Source organism: Adiantum capillus-veneris, chromosome 1, assembly GCF_014529385.1.
Source record: "Adiantum capillus-veneris isolate H3 chromosome 1, ASM1452938v2, whole genome shotgun sequence".
Lineage (NCBI taxonomy): Eukaryota > Viridiplantae > Streptophyta > Polypodiopsida > Polypodiales > Pteridaceae > Adiantum > Adiantum capillus-veneris.
This window is the reverse complement of record NC_140931.1, coordinates 27,100,561-27,122,492: the sequence shown is the minus strand read 5'-3', so window position 1 is coordinate 27,122,492 and position 21,932 is coordinate 27,100,561. Positions and strand designations below refer to the sequence as shown.

The 21,932-nt window shown below is 42.6% G+C and overlaps 1 protein-coding gene and 2 pseudogenes across 1 annotated transcript; 2 read left to right on the top strand and 1 right to left on the bottom strand.

Moving 5' to 3' along the window:
• The first annotated feature begins 1,833 nt into the window (after window positions 1-1,833).
• On the top strand, window positions 1,834-2,361 carry LOC147464452 (uncharacterized; annotated as a pseudogene).
• Window positions 2,362-19,503: 17,142 nt separating this feature from the next.
• On the bottom strand, window positions 19,504-19,986 carry LOC147464451 (uncharacterized; annotated as a pseudogene).
• A 712-nt stretch (window positions 19,987-20,698) lies between these two features.
• On the top strand, window positions 20,699-21,647 carry LOC147464450 (uncharacterized). The gene is made up of 4 exons (XM_086509219.1): window positions 20,699-20,761; window positions 20,858-20,938; window positions 21,027-21,131; window positions 21,211-21,647. Exons 1-4 carry the CDS (start codon window positions 20,699-20,701, stop codon window positions 21,445-21,447), a joined length of 486 nt encoding a protein of 161 aa, XP_086365345.1. The 3' UTR covers window positions 21,448-21,647.
• The last annotated feature ends 285 nt before the right edge of the window (window positions 21,648-21,932 follow it).

Genomic DNA, 21,932 nt, shown 5'->3' with positions numbered 1-21,932 from the left:
AGGTTTAGTATGCCCGTACGTCCGGGAGAGGGTACGTCCTCCCAGCCACATGTAGGAGCAGAGGATCACACTAGAGCATTTTGGTAAGCTTCTGGAGTGATAAAATTGTAATGTCAGTCTTCTTTTGTGTAAAGTACTCTTAAAACTTGTTTCTTTTGCTATCTTTGCTTGCTTAGGACCTCTATCCCAAGTACATCACATCACGAGAGTTAGCGGCTTACTCCTGATGTACCTCCTCGTACTCAGGTGACACCTGAGTCACAGGCTAGTGGCCGTCAGTCTCGGAGGTATTTCTTTTATGTCAATTATGGAATTAATATCAAGCAGTGTTTAAGAACTATCATCCTAACTACCGTATGTTTGCATTCATGTAGCTCGCGTCGTCGACAGAGTAGCACGCCACCAGAGATATCGACTTGCGAGAGACCGCCTTAGCCGCCATTGCCGATGCGCACTTGCATCGGCAATTTGGGCGTCACGTGCAACATCCTGCCTGATGGGTCTATTCTCCCTCTTGGAGCCGGCTTACTCTTCAGACGTCGGATTGGAGATCTCTGCATGTCATATCTAAAGCAAGTTCATATTTCATGGGAGTAAGTATTAACTAACATCAAAAAGTATGATTTATAGTTTGTTATTTGAATTACTAATTGACTTTTTGATGCAATGTAGTGATCAGCTTGAGGATGACAAGAAATATGTCATCAACTCACTTGAGGTGGAGTATGGGATAGGATGGAGCCACAAATGGTTGCTTAAGCGAATGTGCAAGCTCATGGCTTATCGACGAAACAATACACGGTATGCACAAGAGAGAGAGAGAGAGAGAGAGAGAGAGAGAGAGAGAGAGAGAGAGAGAGAGAGAGAGAGAGAGAGAGAGAGAGAGAGAGAAAGCTTTATTAATGTCTTCTTCTAGAGGCCGAAGTCGGCCTATGAGACAAAACCATGTACATATGTGTATCCTCTAGTAACCAAAAAGGATTAAAGGGCTGAAAAAACTAAAGTAAAGTGGTACATACTGCTAAAAAAAAGGTGATACAAGGCTAGAGTAATCTCCTCAAGGGTAGGGTGAGTACATGTGCATGTAAAATGACGGGATGGAGCTCTATCTCTAATGGATGCGTAGCTATATACTCAGGAGATACAACCATGATATGCAAACTAGCTCTATCCGGTACCAAACTGGGGGTGTAGGATATCATGCATAGGTGGGTAGAGTGTGAAGAGTCCTTGTAGTATGGTGGCAGGGTCGGAGTAGACTCGTTGTATCGCTCTTTGTCTGTCATGCTCATGGTGTGCCCTGATCTGGTGGATCTCCCTCTGGTGTGCTCGTCGGGTCCGGTATCCCACAACTCTAGGTCGTCTCCTAGCTCTAACCACCTCTTCCTGCTGTAGAGTGACCCTCTATATGTGGTAGTAATAGGGGGTCGTCTCCTAGCTCTAACCACCTCTTCCTGCTGTAGAGTGACCCCTCTATGTGTGGTAGTAATAGGGGGTGCTGGAGTCGCTCGATAAAAAAATCTATAAGCTGGGACTGTCTATCTCCACTAGGTGAGTGTAGCATCAGATCTCTATGTCTCTGCATCTCTAGAAGAAAACATCCAAGCTGTCTCTGGTCTTTGGACTCCATGAGCTCTCTGAGTGTAGGTTGTTCTGAAAACAAGGCAGTGTAGTGGCTCTATGCTGAGAGAGACACAGAGAGAGGCAGAGAGAGAGACAGAGAGAGACAGAGAGAGAGATCTAGTTTAAATATTTCAAACTGAGAGGTCCCAAACTCAACCTACCTCGCAAGGATTGGCTTCTCCCCATCGGCACTACGCGTCTTGGACGTTTATGGGTACACGTAAGTCGTTGAAAATCATTGTTTTTTGTGTTTTTTAGCGCTCTGTACTTGCTGTTTTTTAGCGAACAGCAGTGGATTTACTGGGTTTTTTGGATGACATCGACATTTCGGAGGCTTACACACTTCTCGGAAGTGTTTTGGAGGCATCTCGGGCTGTTTTCTCGAGCTATTTTGAGGAGGAGTCCACTTGCGGTTGCGTTTCTGTGCCTATTCGATCTTTGAGTCTTGCATCTCTCGTACGTGGCGTACCTTGCCCTCTGAGGAGGACACTAATCGGAGTTGCAAATTATACCTTACAGCTTCTCCATGTTCCCGGAGAGTGCCAAGTTGGACAGTGCTAACTGGTCCATATGGAAGACAAAGGTGCGTACTATATGTATGTACAACGAAGTTTGGGATTGGCTCGAGGATGCGGCACAGGCGGTTATGCCTCACCTAGTGGAGGAGGACTATACACATGGAACGGCAGACGAGTGGCAAAAGATAGACCGCAAGGTGTTTACTTTCTTTTTGCTTAACCTTTCTGATTCTATCCTTCAGGAAGTCATAACGGAGTCACATGCCCATGGTCTTTGGAAGAGACTCTCAGATCTCTTTGTAGACAAGTCTATTGGCCGTATTATGCGATTGGAGAAGGAGCTCTACCAGTTGCAGTATAGCCAATTCAACTCTCTCTCAGGGTTGACCCGCACGATGCGAGAGCTATGGGAGGATTTGGTTGAGGTCTGAAGCGAGATGACCTCTACTCGGATGGCACAACAACTCCTATTCAAACTTCCAGACAGGTTCGACTCTTTCTACCAGAGTCTCATTCAGTCAAGGTGTACCACGCAACCCACTTGGGAGGAGGCTCTTTCCCAGCTCATGCAGATTGAGAGCCGAGCCGAGTTTTGTGCCGGAGGTGAAGGTGAGTGTTGGAGTCTCTTTGATTTCCTCACAGGACCTTGCCTTGACCTCTTCACAGTCCGGTGCTTGGATTGTGGATAGCGGTGGGACCACTCACATGACTCCCATGCTGAAGTGGTTCAGTTCTCTTACCTCTTCATCAGATCAGTACATTACCTTGGGTGATTCTCACTCGATTCCAGTGGCTAGGACTGGGAGGATTCCTATCTTCCGCTCTTCAGTAGACCCCAAGTATAGTGCGGTTGATGCGCTTTTCGTCCCCGACTTAGCCTTCAACCTTCTCTCGGTTTCCTCCTTGGACACCTTGGGAGATTTTGTCACTTTTGGGGATGGTAAGGTGATTATTACAGATGGTGCTACAGGTCCAATTCTTGCTAGAGGGGAGCGTGATGTCTGGTTATTCAATCTCAAGGCTCTACTCTCACAGGGCGCGGTTTCATCTACACTTTGGCATGCTAGGTTTGGCCACCTTAGCTATGCGATGTTATAGCGCGCGGCTAGGCATTCCTTGGTGGAGGGGCTTCTATCAATTCGCTCTACATCGACGATCTGCAGGGCTTTCTAGAGACAACAGCAAGCATTCAAGCTTCTAAAAGAGAAGCTTACTACAGAGCTAGTCCTTATTTTGCCGGACTCGAGAAAGTCTTTTCAAGGGCAGTGTGATGCATGTGGCAGCAGTATTGGTGCAATGCTTATGCAAGATGGACATGTTATTGCCTATGAGATCAGGGTATTGAGAGGGCCAGAGCATCTTATGCAGATTTACGGGAAGGAGTTTCTTGCCGTTATTCATACTCTAGAGTCATGGAAGCACTATCTTCTTGGAGCGGATTTTACTATGCAAACTGATCATCAGTCATTGTGATATTTTCTCACTCAAGCAAAGCTTTGTGAGAAGCATTTGTCATCGGCCAACTTCTTGTCTATGTTTCATTTTCAGCTTGTGCATGTTGTGGGCAAGGAGAACGTGGTAGAAAATACCTTGTCTAGTCGCCCACATGTAGCGACCGAGTTGGATGAGATGCAAGATCATTACAATACAAATGCGGATTTTGCTGAGCCCTATGACGCTCTTGTTCGTGGCGAACATCCTGATTTCTTTTGTGATGTTTCGTGGAAAGCTTTGCGTTTATCGACTTCTTCAACAGAAGGTTATGATAGAGAGTCATGCACCACCCTATTGAACTGTATTGACCAAATTTTGGCAGTATAACAACTCCAAACTGGTCCCAAACAAGTTCCCAACCAAGAACTCACTTGCTTCGACAAAAAACCTCTAATTCCAACTCAAGAAGAGCAATTACAGCTCTCTGGAATTGGTTTTTCACCTGTTTCCAGCCCCAACGCTTCCCAAAAGTGTACTCTGACAATTGGGCACTGGTTCCAATGTTCCAGGCATCCATACGACTGCAAAAGCGTCCAAAAACGACAATTTCAGGCCGCTGTAGTTTCTGGTTATGGCTTGTTTTTGACCTGTTTTCACCTCTCTAGTGTCCCTGTATTGTTCTCTGTACCTTGGGCCATGTGCCCCTTGATTCTCGCATGATTCCGAGCACAAAACAGCCCCCAAATAGCTCAAAAACAACAGCCAAACAGTGCTGATTTTTGTACCTGTTTGGCGAGGTAATTAACTTCACTTGTTCCTGTATAGGGAGGCTCTTGCCTCAGCAACAGAGAATCAAAAATCACAAGATCGTACATGATCAATCTGATGAGCCAGTCAAAAAGCTCAAGAGAAGCATAGATGCCGATTGCACTTCAGAGAAGGTGATTGGGTTTTGCTTCGATTTGAGAAGGCGAGCATGCCTCGTGGAAGATTCATAACGCTTTCCATGTGAGTCTTCTTCGACAATTCATGGGAGAATTGTGGGAATCAACCCGAGGACAGTCCACAACCCGAGGTTGATGAGCTCGACAAAGTATTACACCCTGAGCAGATTGTAGCCCACAAGGAAAGGCTCCAAGGAGGTAGACTAGTCCGCTGTCGTACGTCCAGGTGGAGATATTAAGTTAAAAGATTGATCAAAGCTGTTATCTGTCTCTTTGACATATATGCCAAATGTGGTGCACTGAAGAAAGCACGTAAAATGATTGAGGAGTGTGCTTTTGAACGTTGTCTCTTGGAAGCCATTAAAGCATAGACTCGAAGTGAACGGAGGAGGCCGACTTAGTAGATACGCATATGATTTTAGAACTCTACCTAGTTTTGTGGGAGGAATACCATCACATGATGGCACTTTGGGAGCAGGCCAAGAGCATGGTGAATACATTGGAGGGACGAGGACTTTTGCTGCTCCAATCCCCGACGACCTTACTCTTGTGGGACCAACAAAAGATTACAAGGAAGGTGGCCAATCAGTCAAGTTTAATACTTTCCATGGTGGGATGGATGAGGTAAAGGACTTAGCCTTTATCCACTAGTTCGACAACGCCTTTAATGGTGAGAATTTTGCAGAGGCTTCCAAACTTCGCAAAGTCGCTACTTTTCTGAAGGACGATACGCAGTCATGGTGGAATGGCCTTATGAACAACCGCATTAAGCCGAGGACTTGGGTGGATTTCAAGAAAACATTTGCAGCTATCTTTATGACTGTGGCTTTTGAAGCGTATGTGATAGCAACTTGGAATACACTTTCATATCTTGGTTGCTCGACTATGGAATAGTACATATCAAAGTTTTGGAAGGCACAGTTGCCGATGACTTCGTTTCAGAATGTTACTCTTAAGGAGCAAGTTGAGTGATTTGTTATAGGATTTCCAAAGATACTCAGGAATCATTGTATCAAGTTCCGGGTTCGCACTATACATCAGCTAACATTGGTCGACATGCTTTCTCTATGTATACCAAGACAGCCTAGACTATGGCTGATCTTGATGAACCAGAACCAGAACCAGAGATCGTCTTCGAGTAGATCCCATCCATCTACAGGTTTAGTACATGATATTCTGGGATCAAGGGATGCGGATGCGAGTTTAGAGCTGCAGAGCATGGGGTCAGGTTCGGGATCATCAATTGCTTGTTTTCTTCGATCCGGGGGTAAGGGCCAGTTTTATTACACCAGAGCTAGCTGAGAAGATGGGAGTAAAGACGATGAGATGGGGGTTGCATATACATCTACTATGACTATTCGTTTCTTCGCAGAGATAGAAGCACCTTTGCATGATGCAAGATGGACATGTTATTGCCTATAAGAGCAGGGTATTGAGAGGGCCAGAGCGGCATATGTAGATTTACAAGAAGGAGTTGCTTGGCGTTATTCATGCTCTAGAGTCATGGAAGCACTATCTTCTTGGAGCGGATTTTACTATGCAGACGGATCATCAATCATTGCGATATTTTCTCACTCAGGCCAAGCTTTGTGAGAAGCATTTGTCATGGGCCAACTTCTTGTCTATGTTTCATTTTCAGCTTGTGCATGTTGCAGGCAAGAAGAACATGGTAGCAAATACCTTGTCTAGGCGTCCACATGTAGCGACCGAGTTGGATGAGATGCGAGATCATTACAATACAGATGCGGATTTTGTTGAGCCCTATGACGCTCTTGTTCGTGGCGAACATCCTGATTCATTTTCTGATGTTTCGTGGAAAGCTTTGTGTTTGTCGACTTCTTCGACAGAAGGTTATGACAGAGAGTCATGCACCACCCTATTGACCTGTATTGACCAAATTTTGGCAGCATAACAACTCCAAACTGGTCCCAAACAAGTTCCCAACCAAGAACTCACTTTCTTTGACAAAAACCCTCTAATTCCAACTCAAAAAGAGCAATTACAGCTCTCTAGATTTCTGGTTTTTCACCTGTTTCCAGCCCCAACCATTCCCAAAAGTGTACTCTGACAATTGGGCACGGTTCCCAATGTTCCATGTATCCATACGGCTGCAAAAGAGTCCAAAAACAACAGTCATTGAGAAAATTCTGAATGTATTGTGCATCACTGTGTTTGCATTCCTGTCATCTTGGGAGTCAATCTTCTAGTATGTTGTTTGGTGGTTCACTATGAAGGTACCCTTGCCACCCTGTATACAACCAAAGAAAGAAAAACGAGTCTGAGGGGAATCGAACCCCGACACTAGCCATATGAGGCTATCACCGAGAGACTCCCCACCACCCACTCTTATTAGTATGATTTTCAAAAGAATAGAAATCTTGACATACAATAAATTGCTTTGAGATAAAATCTTACCCAACATAAGTTGAGTCGTGAGTTGACGTCTAATAAGACTAGCAGTCCTCATCGTCATCTCTGAGATTAATTGTCAATAGAATCTCGTCTTCATTATCCTTGTGGACTTCCTCAAACTCCTCCGTTGTTAAATCTGTGTTTACATTCATTTCCATTGTCCGCTCGACATCCATCATGTCTTCCTCTTTAGTGTCTATAGTATCAGAGCACAAATCATTGTCGTTGTTATCATGTACAATGTCATCATGATCTGCAAGGAAAATTCTACAATTCTCTGAAGCTGATGTGTCTAGATTCGGAAAAGGAACAATTTCTTCTTGGTTTTCTTCCTCAAGATCAACGCTATCAAACAAGTGTCGACCCCTGGGTTGGACATGCACAACTTGCCACCATGGATGAGCATCTGTATTCTTGAAAAATAATGCTTGTTCAACATGAGGTGGCAGAATGTAAGGCTCTTTTGTTGCACGCATTAACTTTGAGGAGTCGACAGACCAAAATCTGGATGGTTCTCGTCTCATTGTGGCATTATTGCCTTTATACTCGGCACGAAACCAATCCACCTTCAAAATCACCTGTCAAAATGCACGAATCAAAACTTTAGACTTATGCATAGCTTCAATAAACTACATGTTATTGATTCATGAAGAGAGATTTCATTTTACCTGCTTGAAGATACGATACGATATTTCATAAATACCGACAATGGTTCCCACATAACCAAGTTCACTGTCTACAAGATTTGTGTCTCTTGAACTGGCACCTGATAATTGCTTGAAAGAGGCAACAAGGCAAGAATCCTGAGTTAGACGTAAGTCGTCAATGTCTTTTATCCGAAGATGTTGCCCATAAGCCCACATGTTGGTATACATTCGAGCCTAGAGCAATAAATAAATTATATGAGAAAAAAGAGAAGATTGAAGCTTATTTAGTTCAATTTTTGAAACCCAAAAAGTTACCTTTCTTTCACACCCGATCATATTATACTCTCGTTGTTTCCTTGAGATTGACTCATGATCACTAACCGCACGTTGCATACGGGTGTATAACCAATCCGTGAAAGAAGATACATTCTGCTTGTTATTTACATTGGTTTGACATCTAGATCTTCTCTTTTTACTTCTGCCAGCTCGTTGGTTTGCAAGCTCCTCTTCATACTCATCAATAAATTGTTGCATGCATTCGCTATTATAGACAATGAAAGTAGAAATATCCAAATTATCTTGGATGCTAAGTCGAAAAGAGACTCCCTTACCAGACAATACCTCGTCTGACATGATAGAAGAAGACTCATTTGTCCATGCAACTGGAGCTTCAGAGTCCGTTTGTTCAAGATATTATGAAACGTAATACATGCATTCTTCAAGCATCCATCCCACTGCCATTGAACCCTCATGTCTTGCTTTTTGACGTACATAACCTTTGAGTACGCCCATAAATCTTTCGGCCCAAAACATCCATCGAGTAGAAACAACACCGGCGAGCTCTATCTCGTCCACTAGATGGACTTGAATATCAAAAAAGGATGTTGGAAGTTCCTTCTCCATCAAACAAAGAAGCTCTATACATTCACGCTTCTTTTGTGGAACTATTTGTTTGTCGATCTCTTTAGATGTAATCCATCTATCAGTAAGTTATCAAGAAGACATTAGAGAATGATTCAAATAAGTTATCAACTAAAAATTCTCATTGAAAATTAAAGAGCCATAAATATATACCTTGCAAGCGATCCAAGACGATAAATTACATCTCCAACTCCTTGGGTAGTGCACCCATCAATAATAAGGGGTAGAACATGCTGCATACATGATTCATCCAATCAAGAAAATATACAAGAAACTAACTATTTACAAAGATCGTTGTAGATTTACCTTCACAAAGTTGTGCCAATCATGTGTTTTTAAACTAGACAAGCTCTTGTCATCTAAAGTGAACATGTTTCTACAAGATGCTCCATATCCCGTAGGTGTATGAAATGACCGAATCTTCATGTTAACTGCCTGCAACTCTTCTGCCGTAAGTACCCATGAAGCAGGCTCATAAGTTGTCTCATTTCGAGTTTCATCATAAAGTGGCCATAGATTGGGCTTTGAGTTTTGATCTTTTAAGTCATGTCTTGCTGCCGCTGTGTCTTTTAAGCCAACAAGGTGTTGCCATAATGAATGACCAACATTCTTGAATATGTGCATCGGATCAAGAAGATGACATATCTTCAAATCCTTCCAATATTCCAAAGTGTACCATATCGAAGGACTTTGAGCTAAGGAACGTTTTCCTCTGCCTCGCGCCTTCACACCATTATCATCGTCGTCGCTTATGATCTCAGACTCCGGATCAATAGCGGGTCCAATAGTCCACTTTAGATACCAATCCTTTGGTGTCATTGGTATTGGACATCTTTCTTCTTCTACCAAACCATTAAAATGTATGGCTTGCTTTCTGTTTCGTAGATGATGATCTTCAGGTAAAAATCGTCTATGTCGAAGATATATATTTTTGTTGAGATTTTTGCTATAAATCAATTTTAACCAATCACCACAAACAGGACAAGCTTTATAGCCCTTCGTACATATCCCTGCATGAAAAAAATAATGAAGGTGATTAGCGCATTAAAAATCCTAGCATATGAGATAATTTATATATATATAAGCGCATTTACCTGAGCAAAATCCATATCCTGGAAAATCGTGGATAGTCCATGCTAAAATTCCACGAAAAGTAAATTTTCTCTGATCAATGCTTCTAGACATATCAACGACATCAATCCCTCTCCACAATTCTTGAAGATCATCGATAAGAGGAGCTAAATAAACATTCAAGTCTTTAACTTGTCGTTTTCCGGGAATCAAGAGTGAGAGCATTAAATGTTATTTCTTGATGCTGAGATATGGGGGTAGGCTATAATTGATAACTACCACCGGCCATGTAGACCATTTACTTGATTTCATAGAAAATGGATTCACACCATCCAATGCTACACCCATCTTAAAATTGCGTGGTTCTTTTGCAAAATCTGACCATAGTGTTTCAATATGCTCAAATGCAGGACTATCCATTGGAATTCGCATTACTCCATCTTTGCTCTTGTGTTCTGCTCCCCATATCATAAGCTTAGCTAGTTCGGGACTTTGAAACATATGTTTTATACGTGGAGCGAGGGAAAAATGTCTCAACACCTTTCTAGGGACCTTACCTTTCTTCTGTTTATAACGAGACGTTTGACATTTTGGACACGACATATTTTCCTTGTACTCACCTCTATATAAAATGCAATCGTTGGGACATACATGTATAGAAGAATAGTCAAGTCCAAGACTACTTATCATCCTTTTCACCTCATCATGTGATCTAGGAAGGATATTGCTTGTCGGCAAGAACTTGTGAGAGAGTAGTCTGCAAGTTGAACAAAAACTATGATCAATAAAAATCACAAAAGTTTAGAATTCTAGAAAAAAAATATGTTGTATTCGTACATACTTCAATAGTGTTGAAGTCGATACATTACTCCATCCAAAATGATTCTTAAGATTAAGTATAAGTAAGCTTGCACTTAGTCGTGTTAGTTGGCTTCCTGTGTAGATATGCTTTAGAGCTTCTTCTCGAAGATATTTCCCATTTTTAGAAATATTTGTACTAACATTTTGATACCAATCCTGAATAAAATCAGCCATGCCATCGTCATTATCAAAGATATCAACACATCCATTAAAATCCTTTGAATATTGTTCTTTAAGTCTTGCATACGTGTGATGATCACTTCTACGTAGGATCCTCATGCACTCTATAGACATCTGAGATACGTCATGTGGATGTTGGTTTGCGACATTATCAATGTCATAATCCAGAATCTGCATAGGCAAAGAAGATTGTATCATTAGCATGTTTAGACAGGCACACACATATAAGTAGCACTTTTCCTTATAATCGAAATTGCACTTTGTTACACATGTACAAACTTAAAATAAAAGACAAGACGATCATCACAAAAAATCCGTGTGCGCGTATGTTGCACGTGTCAATGCAAGGAACTTGCCGATACACCGTGTGCGAGCCACAAATGGCTCCAAGCACACAACAAGCCTAAACTAGTAAGCTCAAAGAAGGCGATGGTGTGCCACTCACCGCTCTACGCTTGCTTCGTGGAAGATTCTTTGCCGCAAAGAAGAAGGAGATGCCACCACGCTACGCTCAACCGCTTCACCGCCGTCGTGCCTTCGTAATGCTCGATTGCCCACACTCTCTCTCTCTCTCTCTCTCTCTCTCTCTCTCTCTCACACACACACACACACACACATACAAGGAGGTGAAGAAGATGGAGATGGAGATGGAGCAAGAGCACTCTTCTTCCTGATGTAGATTCCGTCCTCGGAAGCTATTGAGTTGAAGCTCGTTTGTGGAGGTGGAAGAGCATTTGAGATGCATGTCCTTAGCCTTCTTCAGTCACTGCAAAATCAAACAACATTGTCACAGTAATTGCATTCTCATAAGCGATTAAAAAGCATATGCAGTTTTAGGCAGACAAATTGATTGGTAACAGAATTTTAAACAATTTGTCAGCAATAAATATTAAATTGCAATATAATCAAATGCATAAACAGATGTAAAGGTAAAAAATTAAACAAGTCTAGGGTCGCTAATTTAACGGTCGAAAGGCACTAGAGATCGACTATTAATACCATGGGTAAGCTTCTGAATTTTCTCTGGTCAATTAAGTTGTTTAATCGCGAGAGCCAAGTGTTTCATGTTCGAGGGCTGACTAGAGGCTATACTTAGACGACCTTGTAGTTAAGCTATGATAAAAGGAATTTCTCATGAAATCATCGCCTGACTGATTACCTTTTCTTTGACCCCCCAAAGTCTTTTCACAGTGATTCAATTTTGATGTGTGTGCTTATTTTGTATGCCTTGGGTTTTTTGCTTTTCAAGGAAAAGCGCCCACACTGGGAACCTCTAGGGCTCTAGTACCATAGGCAATACATGTGAGTGAAGTACCCAATCAAGCTGAGATTTCTCTTCCAGCTTAAGATTTTACAATGTGGCACTTTGATGTTTTGTTTGTTCATTTTCAACATTTTAATTTTGTAACTTTGGGGGGTCATATAACACTGATACACCTCCCCAGGCTCATCACACAAGTAAACTCCCTTTATAATACTTAAGAAAAAGGTCAATAGGGTCTAAGTCCACTAGAAAGCCCTATTAAATTTCACACAATGCTGCCTAAATCGGATTAAGAACCTAAGTAACCATTTATTATTAGGAAGGCATTCCCCATGGTATTAAGAGAAGATCTCTAACACCTAGCTTGGTCAAACTAGCTTAGTCGGACTGCTTGATTTTTAAACCTAGACAAGTGATTATGACAAAAAATTACATTGAATTTAATGTTTGGTGCTAAACAAAGGTACTAAATATTATGCTACCAATCACAATCAAAGCAGACAATTATAGATGCAAAAAAGATAAGGGACAATGCTAATGGACAAGAGACACCTGTTTTTGTTGATGGTCGCGCTTGATTTGAAGAGTGAGTCGAGATAAAGATTCCATGAAGGTCCAAATCCTAACAATAGCAACACGTTCCTGTACACACTAAGAAACACAAAGAATACCTCTAGGAGGCACATCAGTGGGAAAAGGAACTTTGCTAATCACTCAACTCTAAAATAGAAACACTCCTATCGTACTAATCTTACCTACCCTCCATCACTCGAGTGATGAGGATCAAAGGTATTCTATGACATAGGTTTCTGTTTCAATGTACCGGATGTGAATGTGTAGGTCTGAGTCAATGTTTTGACTTTTATTGTGCATACTCGTTTGCTAATTGCTCTTGCTCTTTATTATTTTGTTTTTTGTGAGTATAAAGCTTTATATGTACATTCCCTAAGATTGGGAGATTGAGAGGTCAGGGAGGAAGGTTGAGAGGGAAATGAGTGAATGATTATTGTCAGCAAACACTCCCCCCTTCCTTGGGTAGATCATATCGTTTGAAATGATCTTGTCACCCTTGGAAACCAATCGTTCCAGTTGGTAATAGGTGAGGATGTTTGTCAGTAGTTTTCTCTTACCTTAGGTGCCTCGTCAAGTTGCAAGGGTGGTAAGGTACTCTCCCATGATCGAACTTGAAGTGGTTCATCAGGTGATTCTTGAACACAGGGAGGTGTGGATTCCTTTGTAGCTTCATGGAGGTCCACTATTGTAGGTGGAGGTTGTGGAGAATCTTTTACCTGTATGGATTCATTACATGAGGAGCTAGAAGCTTCATGGGACTCTCCCCTTCCTGAGCTAGGTGGAACAAATTGTTCTTTCTTCGGTACCCAAATTAGCTCTAGAACGGGTGTGTAGTATTCTGTGATTTTTTTCTTTCCGTGATCGTTGATTCGTTTTGGAGCTACAGGGTTGGGCTCGCATGGGTCAAGTGACAAGTAAGAACACAATCTACGTTTTGGCACCCAGATTTGATCATTTCCTTGATAGTAGCCTTGGGCTTCCAATAGTCGTTTAGGAATCCAACGCCACATTTTCTTACTTTTCTTGGAGCGAGTGGCACGTTTCTTACAAGGCTTCTATTTTTTAGTACTAGCCATGGTCGCTAAAGAAGCTTTAGGGACCCACTTGTATGTTTTCTTTGTTATATCAGGACGAGTCTTGTCAAAAGCTATATGCATTGCTTGTAGCATATTTAAGGGTACGGTCATTTCATCCCCCTCAAGTGTTACCTAGGTCGTCCCCCTATTTCCCCAAGTGTCTATGGTTGCTGCTAGGTGGACCCAATCCACATTGTCCAACTCAGTCATCCCAGGTAGTACATCCATATAAGGAGAATCTTCCCCAACATCAGTGTCCGCTTTACACGTGTAACAATACTGCAATGGGGCCGAGTGAACTGTGGTGTCAGATCTATGATCGATTATAAACCTATTTCCTAGAGGATGTGCTTGACCCGTCACAAGATCCACTCGAATGATAGAATCTTGGAACTGCAAGTAGACATGGTTTTTAGACCAGTCATGCACCATTTTTGCTTCCCTCATGAAAGGACGTCCTAAGATCATCTCCGCTGCCATAGTGTGTTTGGAGAAATCCATAACAATAAAGGTAATCCTTATTTTATGTCCAAAGACCTTGATCTTGAGATCTTCTAGCATCCCAATAGGTTTAACAATAGACCCATTGGCCATCTTCACTACTATGGTTGTGGTCGCAAGGTGAGGTCTTCCCATAGTTTCCCAATAATTTTTGGTCACAATGCTAACCCCAGTGCCACCATCAAGGATTCCCTTCACAGTTAATCCCTTAGTAGTGATTGGTATGGTAGCATTGGATTCATCACCCTCAAAGTATTGTCCCAACTTGTTAACATGTATTTCTATAACAAGGTTCTCATCTAGGTTGGGTTATGGATCTATGTATTCCTCCTCTATTGGCATCTCCCTAGATCCATCCATCTGTGAAAATTGTGGTAGCATAAACTTCAGTTCTCCATTGAGGAAGGCTCGAAGAGCTGAGAATAGCTCAGGATCTTTATATAGTTTGGACATGATGGTGGTTCTAACTTCTGAAGACATGAAATCCATCAATTTGGCAATGTTTAACGGCACCTTTTGGCCTTCAGTCCCTTGACGTGGGGAAGATGGGATCTCCATTTCTTCGATAGGATCAGGTAGTCCCTCTATAAACACTCTTTCCATCAAGAAGTGAGTATGCCCACTTTCCCATGACTTTAACTCACTTTCTTCTTGGATGACACTAGGTATGTCCAAGGGTCTATGGACTTGGTGAGGTTGTTGTTGCGTAGGAAACACGGTGTCTGTAATCTGGATCTTCCTAGGTGCTGGTTCTAGATCCCTTTGGGTATCTTCTACCAAACTCCTTAATTGCTTGACTCGCTCAATCTCCTCTGTAGGGTTTGGGTAAGTTCCTATCTTCTTTTTGGATCCTGGCCATTGTGGCTCATGGAGATCTTCCTTCTTGGTTTCTATGTTAGTGGTCGTTTTGGTCTCCATGGTTTCACCTGAATCAGAATCTTCTTCAGTGTCGTTCATATATATGGGGTCATCACCAGTCCCTATGTTGGTCTTTGAACTGGGGTCTGACTTCGCTGCTTTTTGCGATCTCTTTCTTCTTTTTTTGAGATTGGGCAATTGATGCCGTGTCTCTTTCCTCAAGAATATAATTTTGTTTTTGGAGCATCGATCGTGTGAGTACGTTTACTGGTACCATAGGTGTACTTTGTGATGGCTCCTCGGTAACTTCAATCAAGTTTAATGGTGTGATCTTCGGTGCATTTGGATTATTTGGGCATTGGGCAATCAAATGATCTATGCCACATCGATTACACATGAGTATTGGCATTGTAGACGTGCTCACTTGATTGGTTTTCATTAGTGTCGCTTTCTTTTGTATCCTAATAGGACATTCGGCTAAACGATGTGGACCTCCACACTCATAGCATTGAAGAGGTGGTCTCTTAGCGGTGTAATTGATATTTTGGCCTCTTGCCGCAAGAGTAGCTACTTGATATACAGGTTTGACTTGTCCCCAATAGTCCTCCATGTAGTATTGTGGACTCAAGCACATCCATTCCATAGGCGATATTAGGATCTATATCTTCCTCATAGCCTTCCAAACAAGAAATAGATGACTCACAACCCACTTGATTCACAGAAGTGATTCTCGGATGTGGTGGTTGCGGTCCTAGCACTGGAGGTGGTAAGGGTGTTGTTTGAACAAAATTTTGGGCCCTAGGGACCATGTGTTGTGCTGTTTGTTCAAGAGGTGGGGCCGGCATCAAGGCAGGCACCCGAGGTGTGTCTGTCCATGCTAAGGTTGGTCTATTGGCCATCGCACGCTTAAATACTATGCAATCCTTAGCTTGATGACCATACCTCCCACATGCATTGCAGTTCCCATTGAATTTTACTCTGAAAGTAGGGCATTCACTAGTACTATGAGGTCCATAGCATATTGAGAACCATTGCTGCTCCCTTCTTGGATACATATTATTGTTTTGCTGAGCATGATTGTCTCTAAGACTCTCTTGAATAGCCTTGGTGAGATCTGCTAAAGTCATCTCAGATATCTTTGGCTCCTTAGCAATAGGCTTTAGGGTCATTGGCTGATGCCCTGATGCTTGCGAGCTAATAGATTTAGGCTCAACAGACACTCTTTCTCCTTGAATCATTAAATTATCCTCCAATTGGATCGCATTGGTGGTGACTGCTTCCCAAGTGGTGATACCTCTAATGACTAGGCCATTGTAGATATCCTCATGTCATAACCCCCTAATGAATCTATCAAGCAATTGGTTATTGTTGAAGCGCTCATTTGGATTACAATGAGAATTCAAATGCTTCAAGCGACTTATAAAGTCTCTCACCGACTCTCCTTCCTCTCGTTGGGCTTTCTGGAGCTGAGAGGCTACACCCCAAAGCACTCCCTCTCATATGTATTCCTTTAAGAACAGTCTTCTAAGAGTAGGGTAAATCGTTTTTTCTTCCACCCTTAGGGTTCTATACCAATCCCCAGCCTTTCCACTTAAGGTTAGGCTTAAAGCATTGCTCTTATGTAGGTCATTGTGCTCTCCTAGAGAATCACATATTTGTTTGAACACTTCGATATGCTTCCTCACATCCCCGTCTCCGCTAAAGTTTTGTGTGAGCTTGGCTATTTGTATTGCCTTACTTCTAGGCTCTCTATCAGGCGTGTTACGCATATTCTCAGCAATAGATTGACCAATAGCTTGAGCAAATGTTGCCAAGTCACCTAATTGAGCAGGCACCGTAGGTGAAGGTGCTCCAGAGACTACATGTAGAGTAGGTATTGGCATTGGGCTTGGCGCATAGGAAGCCCTTGGGTTCCACGTTGGGTATGATGTTGTGCCATGTGGTAGTCCATAGTTCATATGGGTGGCCCTAGGCATAGCAGACGTCGGATGTGACATGCTAATGCTAGCCGGTATAGTCCCATGGAAATAAGAACTTGTGTATTGTGGTTGTGGAGCATATGTAGTTGAAACAATGGGAGGGGTAGGGACTACATGAGTGCGTGGACCCACAGGTTCATACGATTGGTACGCACTTGTAGGTACTATTGCAGGCATTGAGCTACCATGTAGCGGTGCTTTACTAACAAACGAGGTCCATGGCATGTTTCTTGGCATGCCCATCATTGGGGTAGGCATGGTAGCCGTGGTGTCATCAAGGGAAAGATGAGCTAGACTTGGAAAAGTAAAGCTATCACTTGTGGGCTCAGATTGCATTGAAACCCCTAGCGAAACAACATATGGGGGATCGATGGGACTCACTGGGGGAGTCTCCATTTGTGATAGAGTGGGTTGTTTCCCTTTGCCCGTGTCTAAAAATCGCATAGGACCCGTCGAAGGTATGTTTATTCCTTGATTTTGCCTCTCGGACTGGATAATCCTATGGATGACATTGCAGATCATGTGTTGTTGTTCCTCTAGACTAGTGGCACTAGATGTGGATTTTACAACTTCTAACCAGCCCACATGGTATGTGTAGCCCATGTATAGGTCGGTCAAAGTCTCCGTGTGTAGGTCATATTCCCAATTTTCATTGAGAAATACCCCATCCAAAATTGGTGTACTAGAGGGTTGCCGTGAGGTGGATGCAATGTTGCTTCCCGTGTTTTGACTTTTAGTCACCACTACCTTAGAGGCGACTTTGGAAGGTGGTAGCTCGGTAGGGCCCTCACTAAATGAGGTAGGTAGAATGTCCACGTGGACACTCTGAGGGAGTGTGGGGTCTACAAGAGATGTGAATGGTGATTCTACTTCCCCACCCCCTTCGTTTACTTCACTAGCCGTAGGTTCAGAGCGCGTAGCTCTACTAAAAGTTTCCATCAAACGGTTAAAAACACTAGTTGCAGGTTGTTGGGCCCAGCTAGGCACGGTTTCATTTGTTCCCCCGGGGCTTTGTGTAAGATGCTCTTCCATAATATCGTAGTCAGAGGAAGAGTTTCTAGCCGCTATATTTGGGTCTTGGGTTGCACTACCTTGGGTCCCCGCCGAGGGCGTAGACCCTAGCGTGGAAGGATAGTGAGTACCCCCGTAAATCGAAGCACTAGCTAGATGTTCGGACTCTAGCACACGACCAGAGCGTAGATACATGTGCTTGGGTGCCCTACAAGTGTCGGCAAGTACCCTCAAAGGTTACTTGCTTTGTTTTGTGGGTGTTTTGCACCCCGTTTTCTACTTGATTTTTTCTTGTTTTTGATGTTTTTTTAATGTTTGATTTTTTTGATTAAAGTGTGTGATAGCTCGAAATGAGCGTATCACTTAGAGGGTCGTTGTGTGCTTTACAGCAAAATTTTCGGGCATCTGACGTTCTGTTGGTTCTCAAAAAATCAATTTTTAGCTACGTGTGAAGCTAAAATTCGTTTTTTTAAAAGGCGACTGAGGCCTAGGCCTGAGCGTGAGCTTGGGCTTGGGTCTGGGCTTGGGTCTGGGAGATATTCCCGATCCCGGTCCTACCTTTATTTTTTTTAAAAGGATAAGGCCATCGCGGCGTGCGCGAGAGCACACACACACTCTCTCTATCTACTTCTAACTAATACACCTACTCTTACACACTAACACACTCTATTAACTCTCACTAATCTACTTCCTACTTACTGTACACAGAAAACTAACTACCTTAATACACAGAGAATAAACACAGAACCTTTGAAAACTCCATTAACAAAAAAAACACACAGTAGAACACCAAATCTCTCTTCTCAACACACACACACTCCTTCCTTACCTTTCCTACACTAGAAATTGCACCATGGAGAAGCACAAAGTGCTACTCGAGCTTCATGTATGGCATTCCCCGGCAGCGGCGCCAAAAATGTGCGCGTATGTTGCACGTGTCAATGTAAGGAACTTGCCGATACACCGTGTGCGAGCCACAAATAGCTCCAAGCACACAACAAGCCTAAACTAGTAAGCTCAAAGAAGGCGATGGTGTATCACTCACCGATCTACGCTTGCTTCGTGGAGGATTCCTCACCGCGAAGAAGAAGGAGACACCGCTACGCCGCGCTCAACCGCTTCACCGCCGTCGTGCCTTCGTAATACTCGATCGTCCACACTCTCTCTCTCTCTCTCTCTCACACACACACACACACACACTCACACACACACACAAGGAGGTGAAGAAGAAGAAGATGGAGATGGAGATGGAGCAAGAGCACTCTTCTATTGCACAAATGAGAGAATGAGTGAATTTTAGGTTTAGTTGACTTTTATATGAGCTCACCCCATTCACGCTTGGGCGCCCATGCTTAGCCAACTAATCCCTTGAATGTTCCGGTTAGAGTATGCCTCTCATCGGCGATCACTCTTACCCTTTTCCTATTGGACCGACAAGCCCGGTACTTGACTCTACCAAGTAAATAATACAATGTCCGCCGTAGGTTACAACGTTCGTCGTAGGTGATAGGGTGTCCGTGAGCCATGAGGGTTAACAATCCGAGATAAAAGAAACAAGATGTAAATTAAAGTGTAAAATTAGGATACAAGAGTCCATAATAACATTAATAATTTGTATACAATGAAGTTTTTAATCATAATTCGTTAAGGGTGCTCGCGGAGGTCTACGCCATCCATAGTTTACTAACAATTCATCACCAGCCCATAATGGTATGATAGCATTGACAACAATATATCGTGGTACAACCCTACTCATATGTCCTGGTTCATGACTATTCTCACACTCCACAAATGTGCAATTGGTTCTTGCACTCATCCCTTGACTACTGTTGATTAAACCTGCTATGTTTCCTTGAGAGTAAGGTCTTCAATCAACATAGAGTCTTTGTCCTTCTGCATGTATAATCCCTCTATCAGAAAGAGAGGCTGCATTGAGACATAAACCATATGTGCTCATGCTCTGGATGTAACGAGCAAGCCGATGCCATGGACCCCATCCATATATAGGTCCACAAAAAGACATAAGGGTGACCTCTGAATGAGGGGGAACGTGCAAATCCTATGCAATAAAGAGGCCTCGTCCTACTCCACTCATGGTGGACAGAGCAATCATGTAGCGATTGCTGCAAAAGCTAAAAACAACTCCATCTAAAGGAAGTGATCCTCCTTGCCATCCTCCGTATCGCCTTCGATCGTACGTCTGTACTAGAGCTTGCAAATGAGTAGGCAAGAGGTGATCTCCACTCATCTCAGCGTCCAAAGCAAGAGGTAGAGGCTGCCGAGAAACCTCGAGCTGCAACTGATAAATGACTTGTTCGTGTCGTGTGCGAGGGACATGTGCACCATATATAATAGGTTCTATTACATATCATTTTTTTGTTAATAAAATTTCAATATGAAATAAGAGAGACCAATCACATACCATAGGTCGATGTCGCTCCTCAGGCGGTGGTGCTCGCTCAAAAGTACCATAAGTCATTTGATGTGAAAAACACTCCCGTCTAGGTCTCCGATATGTGCCACAACAACGAGTGCACCAACATATAATAGACTCGTCCTAGTACAAATAATCATAAACGGATTCATTTGCATCCCGATCACAAGTAGTTGGGCGTGGCGGTGTACCCTCTGACCGATCCGAATCTAATTTTCATTTAACATAAAAACAAGAGACATAAACAAATGAACAAAATAAGAACTCAATAAAAGTAACATAACGTTGAAATCTAACAAGTCTTACAGTATACTCTAACGCTTATTCTAATGAAAAAATAAGCAGACGCTACTGTTTGGTGGAGACAAACAAGAGGAAGGCGTCTATTTGCATGGAGACATGGCAGAACTACCGCAAGGAGATGCGCTTACGCATCACTTTTCCTCAGCAGAAGGTGTGTTTTTTTGCCAACATATACTAGAATTATTAGAAACTTATCTATTATACGATTCTCTAATGTATGTTATTTTATATAGTCAAAGCTACATAGGAGGCAGCACGAAAGAGAGTGGCTAGTGGTCACACATCTAGACTAGGCCGGATGGGACGAGACGGATTCGTGGCCACATTTGTGAGTATAGACCCTTCAAATTTGAACTTTCAAAGATAATATTATCGAATGAAGTTTACAACAAGTCTTTGGTTCTATCTTACTGCAGACCAAAGACTATGTTCGTCCACCTACGATGCAGGAGATAGAGTACGCTATGTACTACGGCTATCCGGCTTTGTGTGCGATGCTTTCTGACAGGCCAGATCCACTTGTGAGTATGATTGTTTATTTTGTACTTTGTTTTCATGCAGATTGTAATATGTTGCTATTTGATTTCACTACTAATACAGGAGCAACATGGCGAGGCCGATCCAGCAGAGGTGGCTCAACAGGAGGCAGAGGGGCGACACCGAGAGGCTGAGAGGAGCGGCGATCCGGTCAGTGATGACAGACCTAGGGACGTGGTTGGAGATATCCACAGTCGTAGTGCCACGAGTGATGCTGATGGAGATGACACTGCTGGTCACCACACGGATGCTAGTGATTGTTCTGGTAGTGAGCACGGCTCATATAGTGATATAGACTAGGGATTTGTTTGTTGTATATTTGAGGATGGAGATGAGAATCGTTTTGTATATGCGGCTGATGAGAGTAAATATCTATTTTGTATATGCGCTGATGAGACACGTTTTGTTTATGCACTGATGAGACACATTTTGTTTATGCGCTGATGAGACTCGTTTTGTATATGAGCTGATGGAGATGAGACACTTGTTCTATATGTAAAAACCACGAGAGTAGATATTTTTTTGGATCCCTAACTCAATTAAATCTTGTTGCTTGAACCCAATCTTGATTTTTTTGTCGTGCAAAATCTCTTGAAAATTTTAAGTCCTGTATAAGCACATTGAAACCAAGGTTCTAGGTGCTCCAACTGTTTCCATAGCATGTCTTTTAACAATTCTAGTTGATCTACGTGCAAAGTTTGAGGACTTTAATGTGTTTGTCTCAAAATGTCAATATCAAACTTTTGTCATAATTTTGTACAAGGTCTATTCATTTTTATTTTAGC

Excerpts from the sequence above, each read along its gene's own strand:
- LOC147464450 (XM_086509219.1), top strand. The coding sequence starts at position 20,699 with ATGGAGACATGGCAGAACTACCGCAAGGAGATGCGCTTACGCATCACT. Across the intron at positions 20,762-20,857 it reads TCACTTTTCCTCAGCAGAAG|GAGGCAGCACGAAAGAGAGT; the intron begins GTGTGTTTTTTT and ends AAAGCTACATAG. Across the intron at positions 20,939-21,026 it reads ACGGATTCGTGGCCACATTT|ACCAAAGACTATGTTCGTCC; the intron begins GTGAGTATAGAC and ends ATCTTACTGCAG.